This window comes from Echinops telfairi, unplaced genomic scaffold, assembly GCF_000313985.2.
Source record: "Echinops telfairi isolate 266 unplaced genomic scaffold, ASM31398v2 ScPeMD7_31;HRSCAF=116, whole genome shotgun sequence".
Lineage (NCBI taxonomy): Eukaryota > Metazoa > Chordata > Mammalia > Afrosoricida > Tenrecidae > Echinops > Echinops telfairi.
This window is the reverse complement of record NW_022103928.1, coordinates 26,829,606-26,844,108: the sequence shown is the minus strand read 5'-3', so window position 1 is coordinate 26,844,108 and position 14,503 is coordinate 26,829,606. Positions and strand designations below refer to the sequence as shown.

Sequence of the window (14,503 nt, the reverse complement as noted above, 5' to 3'; positions counted from 1 at the left end):
TCCTCTGGAGACAGACAGGGCTTTCTACTCCTGCAAACAGTTACTGTCCCGGAAACATAGGGGCAGCTCTACCCTATCCTATAGGATCACTATGGGCCGGCATCGACTAGATAGGAGTGGGTTTGTCAAAAAGTGTAAAATTAAGTTTACCTATCGAAATTGTATCCAGGGACCCTACTTCAAAGGAAACTCAACTACCAAATATAGACTTCCTATTTCAATGAAATTTAGCTCGTAAAATCATAAATTATCCCAAATTAAAAAAAAAAGCTAGAGAGCTACCTGGGAATACTGAGGAGGAAGAGGCTGCAAAGATAAAACCAGGTCACCTGGAAATGGCCTGCTGCTGCCGAGGCAGCTGGTGTGCACCGGTGGCGGACGACCAAGAGGGGAGTCCTTCCCTCCACTTCTCCGCTTGCTCAGACATGGGAATGGCAGTGCTTACTGGTGAAGTCGGCTGAAGTCAAGTTCGGAGCAGTATCGGTAGGTGCTTGCCTGGCACTTCCTCCTGAGGTTTGGCTCTAACACAGGTAGCTGGGGAGTGTGTCCAAGCAAGCGCATACTTGAGCCAGGCATCTGCCATGGTCTCTGAGCAAAACCCTGAACCTTCAGCAAAAGGGAGGCACGATGTCCAGTGTCAAGTGGACATCAACACTGGGATACCCCAGGCCACTTGCCTGTGTAAACTCATTAGGCCCAAAAACTTAAACCCTAGTCCTGTCACACTACCCCCACAATAATGCATAGTGTCCCAAAACAGTAGGTCTCTGATTAGACACCTTAAACTTTTTTTTTTTAAATCACTGGCAGGCTGGTATTCAAGGCCCTCTTGAGACTTTGACTTCAATCTGTCTCCTGTCTGTGGCCCTACAATTCCCAACACATCTTTCTATGCACTTCATGTTTCAGCCCCACAAACAAACTGCGCACCTTTCTATGCGGATGCTGTTCTATCCCCTGGCTCTCCATGCGACACGCTGCCCATGCTTCAGGGAACCAGGTCCTCGGACTGCTTCCCCTACACTCTGAGGTAGTGCTTTTGTGACATAAACCTTGGTTGGGACTTTAGAAAGATAATATCGTAATTGTTTTTTTGTAATTTCCCAGGAAATTATTTTACTAATCTCTTTAGAATTTTCCCAACCACTCCATCGGTGCTTAGCTTGATGGTGTGTAGTCCATATTGGGTGCTCAGTAAATGGTGGGGCACATTAAAAACAGTTCTCAAGGAACCATGGCCAGGAGAGGCCCAAATAACAATAAAGCATGAGAACTGTCTCCTGCAAAGTTCCTTTCTTCAGGCCAGGACTCCACTGCTTTGCCATGCCTGCCCTCTGGTGGACACAAGATAGAAAACTTGTAAATGGGCAAATGCCAAATCTTCGGTAACTAGTATGGCAAGGTAAAGGAGCCATTTTTAAAGGTAACACAGTGTCACTTCCAGTATGGTCAAGCACGTTTCAATTAGATAGACCTGCCTTCAAATAACTATCAACACAACTGTTCATAAGAGACCCGAGGCACTGGAAAGTAAACAACGGTAGGAAAGTCATCAGAAGAGCAGACAACCAGAAGGGGAATTACCTTTTTTAACGGAGTAGCTGTTAGCCTAGAGCAGGCTATATGCAGTGGCTAAAACGGAATGGAACATTCAGTCTTTGAATGAATGAAAAGAGGTGAGCACGGCCACTGGAAAGTGAAGAGATAGATCCTCCAAAGAAATGGGTCTGCAGGAGAGTGCTCCAAATACTGTGTCTGAACCTTACCAGCTCTCTGCCTAAGCCAGGATCACACGTGAATGTGGCAGGCTCAGTGCAACTAGGCTACTCAGCCAAACTGACTTCAACTGCTCCCCAAGAGTTTGAGTCCAAGCAATTCAACTGCTAAAAGGGAAACATCAACACTGAACTGAAGAACCTAACAGACTCTAGTACAAGTAGTCCTTATAATGTCTAGAGTACAATGTAAAATACATGAATTGCCAAATAGGACCCATTTATAAGAAAAAGGCGACCCAGAGACCAACTTCAAGATAAGATTTTAAAGCAGCTGCTAGGGATATGTTCAAAGGCATGGGAGATAAATATTCAATGAATGAGAAGATAAGAAATCACTGAGGAGAAATAGAAATGAGAAAAAAGGGCCATATGCAAAGCTTGAAAAATATCTGGGGGAAAAATTCACTGATGAACTTAAGAGCAGACAAAATATGAAAGAAGAGTTAGTAACTTTAGGAAATTCAAGGGAAAATTCCATTTTCTTTTAACTCCAGTGTTCCACAACTTTTTGAAGCCCCTGTCGATCAATAGAAACCATCAAATCTTGAAAATCAGGAAAAAAAATAAATGTCAGAGAATTGTAGGGCAATATCAAAGTATATGGCATGTGATTAGAACCTCAGAAAGTTCTAATCACATGGCAAAAAAATATTTTAGGACAACAGAAATGTAGACACTCAGAATACCAAGCAGTATAATCTGAAAAGCATGCTCAGGCAAAATACTAGAGTGCCAAAAATCAGAACAGAAAAATTTGAGAGCGGCCCAAGATAAAATTTGAGATACCACTGACCTGCCATAAGAAATGACAGAGGCAAGATTATAATGGCACAGCATTTGCAAAGTGCCCAAAGAAAGCAAACAACTGAGCATTTTATTTGTTGAAGTGACAATAAGCAGACTATGTAGAACAATGTACATAATCTTTGAGGATGAAATAAAGTCAAGAGAATTCATTGCTAGCTACTAAAAGAGATAAAGCAGATAACGCTCTTAAAGGTAGCTCTTCAGGCTGAAAGGATATTCAATGGTATGGAAGGAAGGAATAAAGAGCATTGGAAATAGATCTGGATAAATATTTTTATTTTAAAAAAAACCCAATTACAAACTTTCCTCCCTTCTTAAAAACAAATACAAGTTTATCTTAAAGGCAAAAATTTCCTATTGTGGGATTTATGATGGATGCATATTTATTTAATGCACAGGGACTTACTATATAAAAGTATTGGGGAAATGGGTCTTCACAGATTTACGTAGGGATTTCAAGAGCCTGCTGAGTCCTAAATCTAATGACACTTTTCTTTACAAAAGACCGAACCCTCTGCCATCCAGTCACAACCCAGACAATACATCTTATGGGCTTTAACTCATCTTTTTCCCACAGTGGCTGGTGGGTATGAAACGCCAACCTTGTGGTCAGCAGTCGGATGCCTACATAACAAACAGGGTCACCAGGGCTCCTTTGTAATAAGATAGGGGAGTGAGAAGACACGGGAAAAGGCCATGTTGTGATGAAGCCAGAGGATGTAGTGACTGACTACTGCTATAAGTGGGGAATATGCCAAGACCTGCCAAGCTCTATGGAATAGAGTCACCCTCAGAGCCTCCAAAATGAGCCAACCCAGGCTGACACATTGATTTCAGACTTCTAATCTCCCTAAGTGAGAATATCTGCCACGTTAAACCACCGAGTTTCTACTCAGCTGTTAAGGCACATTGAGGAAACTCTGGTACCACAGTTTAAACACTTGTTTCTCAACAGAGTGCAAATTCAATTACCACAGTACCTAAAGTACAAGATAAATGGCAATTGACTCCTCAATCCACAATCACCATGTAAGAGATTGCCATGTGATCCTAAAAAACCAGGTCACTTTCTGGCAAAGTCCATCAGTAACTATTCACTGCACCTGCTCTTCAGTAAACAACAGCGAGCAATGTGTGCAACTGTGCAGCCCACCAGTGAGAGCCACTAGACCAGTGGTTCTCAACCTGTGGGTCACAACCCCACTGGGGGTTCAACGACCCTTCCACAGGGTTGCCCGATTCATACCAGTAGCAAAATTACAGTGATGAGGTAGCAACGAAAATAATTTTATGGTTGGGGGAGGGAGGGTCCCCACAAATGAACTGTATTAAAGGGTCGCGACATTAGGAAGGTTGTAAACCACTGCACTAGACAGTTTACAAAAATGGGAAATCGATGTAGAAACTGACAACACAGAGAAAACGTATTGCAAAGAAATGGAAGTGTAACTGGAATCTTCACCACAGCATACTTACACGTCAGTGAATTCTAGCTGTACTTTCAAAATACCCAGAAATGCAACCACTTCTCACTACCTCGTCGACTCCCTACTACCCTCGTCCAAGTCACTGTCAAGATGTGGCTGTGAGGGTCTAACCAGTCTCGCCATCTCTGCCTCCTCTTTTATTATATTCTTAAGACCAGCCAGAGCAATCCCTTTATTTTTTGTAATTATATATTTTGAAATATTTCTCTTTTTAAAAAAATCATTTTATTGGGGACTTGTACAAAATTTTTTAAAATCATTTTATGAGGGGCTCATACGACGTATCACAATCCATACATATATCAATTGTGTAAAGCACATTTGTAGATTCATTGCCCTCGTCATTCCAGAGCAATCAGCAATCCTTTTAGAATATAAATCCGATCACATTACTCCTCTGATCAAAACTGACAGCTTCCCATCTAATTCAGAATAAAATGTCTAACCTCCAAAATGACAACCCACGACTGCTATCAAGCCAATTCTGGCTCGGAGTCACCTTAGAGGAGAGGACTGTTCTCTAGGGTTTCCAAGACTGCGCATCTCCATAAACCTCACCACTCCCCTCAGAGGTGCCCGCCATAGCTCCTACAATAATTTGCCCCTTACTCATTTCCTGCTGACCTCATCTTCAATATCCTCTCCTTGCAGTATCATCTAGTCACTCTTAGCTGCAACAAACAAGCCAGACAAGTTCCTGCCTTGGTCTCTGCACTGCCTGTTCTGTTCCTTCATCTGGAATGCTTCACCTCCTCCAGGTCTCTGTTCAAATGTCACCTCACTGACACGGCCTCTGGTCTCCCATACTCAGATAATTGCCCTTGCCCTATGTCCTCCACCCTCTGACTTCTCTTCCTTGCACTGATCATTTCCACAATTTAGCTTGTTTATTATATAAGTTGCATGAGGGCCGGGGTTTCTGCTTTCTTCAGTGTTGACTCCTAAGCAAGTAGAAAAAGGCTGTCATATACCTAGCTCCTCCCTTGATATTGGTCGAATGAATGTAAGTGATACAGGTGATGACAAGGATGGAAACCAGAGTCTGCAGGTGCTAGGACCACTTACCCCATGCCTTGTTTGAAAGCTTCAATCAGTTCATTCTTTTTATTCTGATCTTCTACCCAATACACACTTGGAATGACAAACTCTGATATCACACGGCATTCTGGGCAAGACCTGAAATAAGAAGCAGGTGAATGAGGATAAAATTAAGTTACAAACCCCTTGCTCAGCGCAAATGCACAGCCATAATCTTAACCAAACATTCCTCAGACATATTGGATTTTAAGAACCTTAAAACTCCAAAATCCACCATTGTCTAGTCTATTTGGATTCATAGTGATCCTGTAGGATCGAGGAGAAGGACTCCCGGGGGCTTCCCAGGCTAAAAATCTTCATGGGAGCAGACAGCCTGCTCTTTCTCCAAAGGAGCGGTTGGTGGGCTGGAATTGCCAATCTTGTGATTGCAGCTCAACACGTTAATCCACAGTACCCCTATTAAAAACAGGTTCTTATAAAAAAATAGAACAATTTAAAATGAGCCTAGAACTTAAATAAGCCTTACTCCTAAATGGTTACACACACACACCCCAACACCATTAGTCATTAAGAAAATGCAAATCAAAACCAGTAACATACCATTTTCATAGCCACTAAAGCCCAACCCAAATCCACTGCCATTCTGATGCACAGCGACACTAGGAAACAACTTCTCAGGGTCTCCAAGGCGGTAAATCTCTATGCCACATTGTTCTCTCACCAAGCAACTGCTGGGCTTGACCTGCCCACCTTTCGGTTAGCAGTCTAGTGCTTAACCACTGTGCCACCAAGGCTTTCATATCCACAGGGATAACTATAATCAGAAATACCAACAGTAACAAATGATGGAGAGGATGCAGGGAAGTTGGAACCTGGTAGGGATTTAAAATTGTGCAGCCATTGTGGAATAGTTCACTGGTTCCTCAAAATCTGAAACAATTACCATGTGACCCAGCAATCTGACTCCTAGGTCTATACCTAAGAGAAATGAAAACCTACCTCCTAGAGCAATGACCACAGCAGCATGACTGATAGAGGCAAAAGTGGAAACAACCCAAAGTGTGTCACCTGAGTAAGGGCTAAACAAAACTCAGTAATAAAACAAATGAAGTCATTCATGCTGTACATTGAGTGTACAACCTTGAAAACACTATGCTGAGTAGAAAGACTGCATATTGACAGAATTCCATCTACGTGGAATGTCCAAAATAATAAATGTATATTGGCACAAAATAGATGAATAGTTGCCAGGGGCCAGGAAGAAGAGGGAATGGGCACCGACAATGGAGGTTTCTTTTGGAGGAGATTAAAAATTATCCAAAGTTAGACTGTAATAATAGTTACAAAATATGAGTATAAAGTGAACCCTCGCCACTTCGCGCTTCGACTTCCGCGGCTTCACTCTATTGCGGTTTTTGCGTAACAGCGCATGCTCTGTCATTACTGCCACTGATTGGCTCATACTGTACACGCTTCTGCCTGCACCGCTACGTATCGGAGCTACGTATCAGATGCATTTTGAGGAGTTAGTTGGTCTCACAATGGAGCGTCTCTCGCATATCGTTAAGAACAATCAAAGTTCAGGACACGATTGAAGAATGGGATCCAGAAATGAATCGTGCATTACGGTTCCGGAATGCACTCGATGGGGCAATGGAACCCTACAAAAACCTTTTCACTGAAATGAAGAGACAATGTCGGCAACTGCCAATCACAATGTTTCTTAAACGTGTACCCAGAAACCCACTGCCTACACCCGCTCCTTCAGAGGAAAAAGACGGCGACCCACCTGTAGAGTACATCCCTTAAGTCATTTCATAGGCTATTGATTACAGTATTTGTAAGAACTATGTATAATACTGTATGTGAAATATGTAATACTGTAAACTAGATGCCATAAATATAATAAATAGTAAATGATAATTGTAACATCCAAAATGTTTCACTGTATTTTCTCTTTTTCGTTTAATAAATTGGGTAATACGAGTGTAATGGTGACTAAAGGGTGTTTTTTCATGTCCTCTATGCTCTAACTACGAAAATATTTGATTTACAAATAAGGAATCCTACTTCGCGGAATTTCATTTATCACGGTAGGGTCTAGAACCGATTAACCGCGATAAACGAGGGTTCACTGTACTAAAAAAAGTGGACACTTTTATTGCAATAAGGCTAATCTTTTACCACATAAATATAAGACTCTTTTTCTTATCTGTGAAATGAGGGTTTCTGAGGACAGGAGAGAGACGTATGTGAAGATGCCACACAGCCATGTAGGAAATGCTCAGCACATGTTAGCTCATCCCATCTGCCAGCAGAAGTTCCAAATCCTCTGTAGGCTGCATGTGGAATGCCTGACATTAATTTACATGCCACTTAATCCTCAAATAGTCCTATTTTACAAATGAAAAAGTAACACAAAGGTTAACAAGCACTTTGTTTATGGTCATAGCACCAAGAAGTTAGCACTGGACTCACTCAGGCCTGTGAAATGGGCACCAGGCCATGGCACTCACACCTTTTCATGTGGACTCCTCCACCGAGTCTCCTCCCAGCCCCCTGGAAGGTAGGCAGGATTTGTTACCCATTATTTTACAGGAAAAGTCACTCAGATTCACGAAGGGTAAACAGCTTGCCAAGATCTTCACACAGACTGGCTGGGGCGAAGTCTAGACTCACCCAGTGACCTTTTAAACTAAAACACTTTGGGAGGGCAATGGGAGGATGAGCAAAGTCCCAGGTCCAACCCTCTCTAGGAAGGCCCCTGCTGTACTTACTTAATAATGGGGTTCTCAAACTGCTTGGCACACCTCCACTGCCGGATACAAGACAAGCAGTACGTATGATTGCAGTTGGAGAGAATCCCGAATCTCCTCTCGGAAGCAGATGCCTTCTCAAGGATCACCTCCATGCAGATGCTGCACACTTTGTCCTGACTTGCCTGGAAGGCAAAGGCCTTTTCCATCTCGTGCTCAAACGTCGCCATGCAGATCTGAAGCACAGAGGGGGAGGAATGGGTTCTCAGATGCTGGGCCACAGGAGTGGAGTGAGCTCAGGCAGCAGCCACTTCAGGCAGGGGTCCCAAATTTCCATGGATCAGACACTCAAATCATCACTGGGGCTAGTCCTTTGCTTTCCTAGCATGACAGTCACCTCCATTTCAGACCCACAAACACAGAAGGCCACCCAACTTAGGAGACTGCCATGGGCTTGCACTAAGTTCAATGTTCAGATGGCCTAAAACCCTGGTCCTGTGCTCCAGGCAGTGCCTTTCCTCCAGGCAGTGCCTTTCTCCCTCTTGAGCCAGGCCAACAGCAGCAGCAATGCCAACTGGCCCTTGACCTGAGACAGTAGGCTGACAGTCCAGGGTCACAGGTAAGCAGCATTACCTCACTTCAAGCAAACCACCAGCTTGCTGAACTCATTCCCTCCTTCCCTAAGTGCCCCACATCCCTGCTGGGTGCTAGAACTGTGGGCCAGCTTCCTCAGACCTTAGCCCTGGGCTGAGGCACTACGCGCAGAGGATTGACAAACCAACAAGCACCAGATGAAGACCAAGGTTGGGCACAGCGGAGTGCTCTAACTACAGGCCCACCTAGACACTTAACAGGCGTGAAGGGGGTGGACTCAGACTCACCTCCCCCAGCAGCTCCTGGCTATCCCCACCAGCCAGACTTTCTATGGTCTCAGTGACCGAGCAGGGTGCTGTCTCTGGAGACATTATCAGAAGCCTGTCCAGAGAGGGGCCTTTCCTAGCAAGCCCTCAGCACTGTTTGCCCCTCATTTGTGTCTAGCCCTAAAATGAATCATTCTCTTACTTTGCAGCCTATTTCCTAGCACCCAGCTGAGCATGGGGCAGCCTCAACACATGCTGCATCAATAATTGCTTCTAAAGGTTTTGCCCCAAACTGGCTCTGCAGCAAGCTCCCAGTCACACCAATGTGAGTCATACCTTATGTGTTTTGTCTGTTCCCATGTGACAGGCGCTCAAGTGTGTGCGTGTGCATGCACACACCACCACCACCACCCCCTCCCGCCCATGCCTGAGCTAGATTTGTTTTCTGAATTCTGCATTGGCTTGAGGTTTTTGATGCCCCTTTTCTTTAGTCTATGTAACAGAGTCAAGAGGGTTTTTTGTTTTTGTTTTTGGGCAAACTGAAACAGAAGAGAACTTAAACCCTGGGTGTAAAGGCGCCAGGTGGGTAATGTGAACACCACTGTCAGCCAACACGCGCCCCCAGAGCAGCCCACACTGTCACCCAGTGCAGCGGCCAGGCCATGAAGAGAGCCACCCAGAGGTTTGCACCTTTACCTTTTCGTGGGCTTTTCTTTGCTCTGGATCAAAGGGGTGCAGGACCTGTAGCCTGCAGATGTCACACATCTCCCCATGCAGGTAGACACAAGCATCTCCAAAGTGACACTCCCCGGCGGCCGCATAGGGACACAGCTGCTGCTCGCTGCCGTAGGAGCTACTGGCTTCCAAATCATCAAGGCCACTCCTGATTGCTTCCAAGTAGGAATGCGGCTTCATCTCCAGGCTGTTCAGGGGGTTGCTGTACACCCCAGAGTTACTCACCACACGGACCTGAGGCTTGTCTTCAGCCAGGCCACAGAGATCTAATGCAAACACAGTGCATACACATGTGAACACTGGTCCAACCTTCACACAGTAAGCAGTGAGCCCAAACCTAACCAACCCTGAGGGTTACTCTTGGTACTATATAACAAAATGAAACAAGAAAAAAACAGGTCAAGAAGGAAAAATAAAGGGAATAGTATAAAATATTCATAATGGCACTACTTACAATAATAAAGCCGAAAAGCACAAATGTCCAGGTAGGAAAATAGCAAAACATACCATAATATATTGATATAGAAAATTAAAGTAGATGTTTTAAAATCCAAGTATAGGAATGCCAACACATGGACCAGTTTACAAACCAGGAATACTGAGCATGAAAGAATGGAGGAAGATAACTAATCTCAGAATGGTTACTCTGCTGGGTCCTGGGTTAGGCATTCAACATGCTAAAAGATTGCACTTCAACCTCTTAATAATCCTGAGGGGAGATGTTATCCTTATGCTACAGCTGGAAGTAAACAAAGGAAGTACACAAACCCAAGTTTGCAGACGGTTTACTTGCTACCAAGTTTACCTGTTTCTAAGGCCTAAGTTCTTTCCACTATATTCTACCCCTGGAAGGTCAAGTAAAAAGCACAGGATAAGCCAAGAGGGAATTTAGAATGAGGACGATAGAACCCAGTAGTTTCCTTTCTATCAGCAATTCTTTGCGTTTCTTTTTTAAGTGAACTTGGATAAAAACCTGGGTTCCAAAGCCAGTGTTAAATTGTCCTGTGGCAACCCCCTTTTGCATGCCAGAGGTGATAGCCCATCACACACATTCCTGAGCCTTCTTAGAGGCACCAGATGAGCCAGGACTGAGTTTTGTTTGTTGAGGATAGAACTTGCCTGTCTTACCCTGCACTATTCCTTTTTTAAAAATCATTTTATTGGGGCTCATACAACTCTTATCACAATCCACACATACATCGATTGTGTAAAGTACACTTACATTCATTGCCCTCATCATTCTCAAAATTCTTGCTTTCCACTTGGGCTCTTGGAATCAGCTCATTTTTCTTCCCTCCCCCCGCCCCCTTCCCTCATGAACCCTTGATAATTTATAAATTATTTTATCATATTTTACACTGCCCGGCATCTCCCATCACCCACTTTTCTGTTGCCCATCCCCCAGGGAGGAGGTTACATGTAGATCCTTGTGATCGGTTCCCCCTTTCTACCCCACCTTCCCTCCCGGTATCACCACTCTTACCACTGGTCCTGAGGGGTTCATCTGCCCTGGATTCCCTGTGTTTCCAGTTCCCATCTGCACTGCTGTGCATCCTCTGGTCTAACCAGGTTTGCAAGGCAGAATTGGGATCATGATAGTGGGGGGGAGGAAGCACTTAAGAACTAGCGGAAGGTTGTGAGTTTCATTAATGCTACACTGCACCCTGAGTGACTCATCTCCTCCCCATTACCCCTCTGCAAGGGATGTCCAGTTGTCTACAGATGAGCATTGGGTCCCTATCACACACTCCCCTCATTCACGATGATATAATTTCGCCCCCACCCTTTGGTGTTTGATACCTGGTCCCCTTGACCCTTCGTGATCACACATGCTGGTGTTATTCTTCCATGTGGGCTTTGTTGCTTCTGGGGTAGATAACCGCTTGTTTACTTTCAAGCCTTTAAGACCCCAGACGCTGTATCTCTCAATAGCCGTGCACCATCAGCCTTCTCCACCACACTTACTTATGCACAGATTCGTCTTCAGCGTTTATACGCTTACTCTGCACTATTCCAACAAGGAACCCCTTCACTTGGCGAGGACTGGCCAATAAAAACAACCATACCAATTTACAGCCTTCTTCCCCCTCAAGCCCTGTTCTACAGTAGAAACCACATCCCAAATTCCAACGTGTTGGTCTATTTTCCTGGGGTGCAGTCTCAAAACCCTAAAGACTAAGTAGGAACTGACTTAAAAATTAAATGGTGCAATGTGCTCTCTACTAATACTTGAGCTTCAGGATAGTGCATCCTCATCAACTGGCCAAAGGGTCCCTTTTTACACCTTCCTTGAACAAACTAGAGGCTCAGCTCAGCTTCAGACATGAGGCAGGTGCAACATTCAAAGCGGCCACCCCATGAGCCTTTCCCAGAACAGACCTGACGCCTCTACAGTTAAAAGGGTATTCAGTTAAGAGTCCTCCTGACAAGAGAAGGTCACAAGCATCAAAAATAAGTAAGGTGGAAGGAAAAAAATCTACTTTTCAAAAAGCAATGAGAAGGTTTTGCTCACTCACTTCGGTCTCTAAGTATCAATGTCCTCTTTTCCCGCTTTCCAGGCTCATGTAAGCTAGTTTTACTAATAGCTGCAGAGAGGTCAGAAGAAGCTTGAGGACTGTGGAAAGCCGGGGAGGGCACGCTGTGGGGCCCAATTCCCGAGGCACCACCCGCTGCAGCAGAGGGCCTCGTATGATCATACCTAAACAAAACACATCCAATTGTTAGTGAACACACAACATGCCCTCCTTTCCCAGACAAGAAGCAACACACCTGACACTGACACACACACACATACCCTCTCCTTTCCCAGACATGAAACCCATACCTGCCCCATTTACTGAGGGGGACACTAAGGTACCAATTTCCAGGATTGTCATCTACAAATGGTTCATCTATTGGTAAAGCCTCTCAGCTCTCTGGTCCCTAAAAAGCCAAAGTAGGATGCCACAGAGTTTGGACATTCCAAAGAGATGTTCAACTGACATTTCCTGACTCCCAAGTCAGGGTTGATGATGGCCAAAGTAGGAGCTGGGAAATGGACAGACAGGTGATCCAACTACTATGGTTCCCCCCAAGCACAGTGAGGAAGTGAAGGGAGCCTGCAGTCTAGGGAAGGATAGGGCATGTGTTGGCCTAAGTCATCCTGTGACAAGCCCCTTCTCGTACCAGACAGCTCAGCGGCTTCTAGAGGAACCATATTTGATGGGATCAATTATATGCTCATTTAGGATAGCATCTCAAAACCACTGTAACGGGCTTTTGGAATTTTTTCTTGTCTAGAATTATAAAACTGTGCTTAACACATCATGATAAATGGAGAAAAGTAAGAAATTGTCAAGGATTTCATCTTGCTTGTGTCCACAGGCAAGTCATGGAAACAGCAGTCAAGAGATCAAAAGGCACATTGCATTGGGTAAATATGCTGCACAAAACCTCTTGAAAGTGTGGAAATGCAAGGATGTCACTTTGAGGACTAAAGTGTCTGCCCCAAGCCATGGCATTTCCAATCAACTCATGTGGATGTGGAAGTTGGAGAGTGAATAAGGAAAAACCAAAGAAGAATCGATGCATATGAATCATGGTATGTTGCTGGTGAAGAATACTGAAAGTGCCATGGACTGTCAAAAGAACGAACAGATTCTGTCTTGGAAAAAGAACAGCCAGACTGTTCCACAGAGGCAAGAATGGTGAGGCTTCGTTGCATGCACTTTGGACATGTCAGGAGAGAGCAGTCCCTGGAGAAGGACGTCATGCTTAGTAAAGTAGAGGGGCAGCGAGAAAGAGGAAGTCCCTCCAGGAGATGGACTGGCACAGTGGTTACCCACCTCTGACACTGTTATTATACACAGTGCTGCTATGAACCAGAGCTAAGTAAATGGCACCTGTCAACAATACAGACTAAAGAATAAGCCCTGGGGAAAGACGAGCCTTTCTGCCTTCAAGTTTTATGTCTTAGAAACTCAAAGTCCAATAAAGTGCTATGAATAGGAAGCAATTCAATGCCAATGGTTTTTGGTTTATAGACTACATGCATGTAAGTGTTCACTACATGTGATTTTTGCTGGAAAAAAAAAAATCTAGAACCCATTTCTACCCAAGGACTAGTTAATAAAATGACATATTAACATTATGAAACATAAAAAGTACAGTAAGAAGCAGTTATTAACATGTTAAATGGGAGAATAGAGCATGATATAAAATCTTCTGTATGTTCCATGCTGCAATTTTATAGAGCTGTCTTTTTAGGGTTCTGAAACTGGGTTTATAAAATCATTTGCCATACTTTTATTAATACTGTCATGTTACTTTTGAGTGATTTTTATCCCCCTCAGCAACTCTCATGTTCCCAGGACAACCATGAATCCTTTCTGATATGGAACTTGGGGGTCATGGGGAAGGGAGGGCTGAGGTTCTTGCCTGCAACGAGCTCCATAGGCGCAGTAACCCTTCTGATAGTACTTGCAGATGGTGGAGGGCTTGCTGTTGGCCAAGTCATGGGAGAACAGGCACTGGTTTCCTTCCCGACACACACCATGCATAAAATACCTGCAGAGACCAGCAAAGGTGTGAAACTTTTATAAGCACACTTTGTTTTACAAAATCATCAATTATAAAATCACCTAGCATACAAAATATTTATTAAGTACACATTATGGGTCAACAGGCTCTACTAGGTATTCAAGGCATACGGATTGATAAAATTTTAAGACAGTGAATTTTAGGTTCACTACATCTGACTCAATGAAAGCTTTTCTAAGACATTCGTTTCAAATGTTGATAGAACATCCATTTCTGTTCTCTTTATCTGTGGTAATTTTTGTTCTATAAAGGTGCCAGAACCACTGGAGATCCCACTGCAGAGGGGTCTCGGGGAGGAGGCCAGCCGGTCAGGGTGCGATGTAGCAACAACAAAGAAGGCAACTTTCCTCTAGTTCCTAAATGTTTCCTCCCCGCTCCCACTATCATGACTGAATTCGACCTGGCAAGTCTGGCTAGACCAGAGGATGTACACTGGTACAGATAGGAACTGGAAATACAGGGAA

The 14,503-nt window shown here is 44.1% G+C and overlaps 1 protein-coding gene across 4 annotated transcripts in view; it reads right to left on the bottom strand.

Moving 5' to 3' along the window:
• The window catches only part of MKRN2 (makorin ring finger protein 2), a 40,407-nt gene that overhangs the window by 2,731 nt on the left and 23,173 nt on the right, over positions 1–14,503 (bottom strand). For all 4 annotated transcript variants that reach the window (XM_045290110.1, XM_045290111.1, XM_045290113.1 and 1 more), the window contains exons 2-6: positions 13,878–14,006; positions 11,978–12,159; positions 9,423–9,727; positions 7,888–8,102; positions 5,138–5,248 (exon numbers count right to left, since the gene is read on the bottom strand). In XM_045290110.1, coding sequence (XP_045146045.1) covers positions 5,138–5,248; positions 7,888–8,102; positions 9,423–9,727; positions 11,978–12,159; positions 13,878–14,006 — 942 coding nt within the window. The remainder of the gene's footprint in view (positions 1–5,137; positions 5,249–7,887; positions 8,103–9,422; positions 9,728–11,977; positions 12,160–13,877; positions 14,007–14,503) is intronic.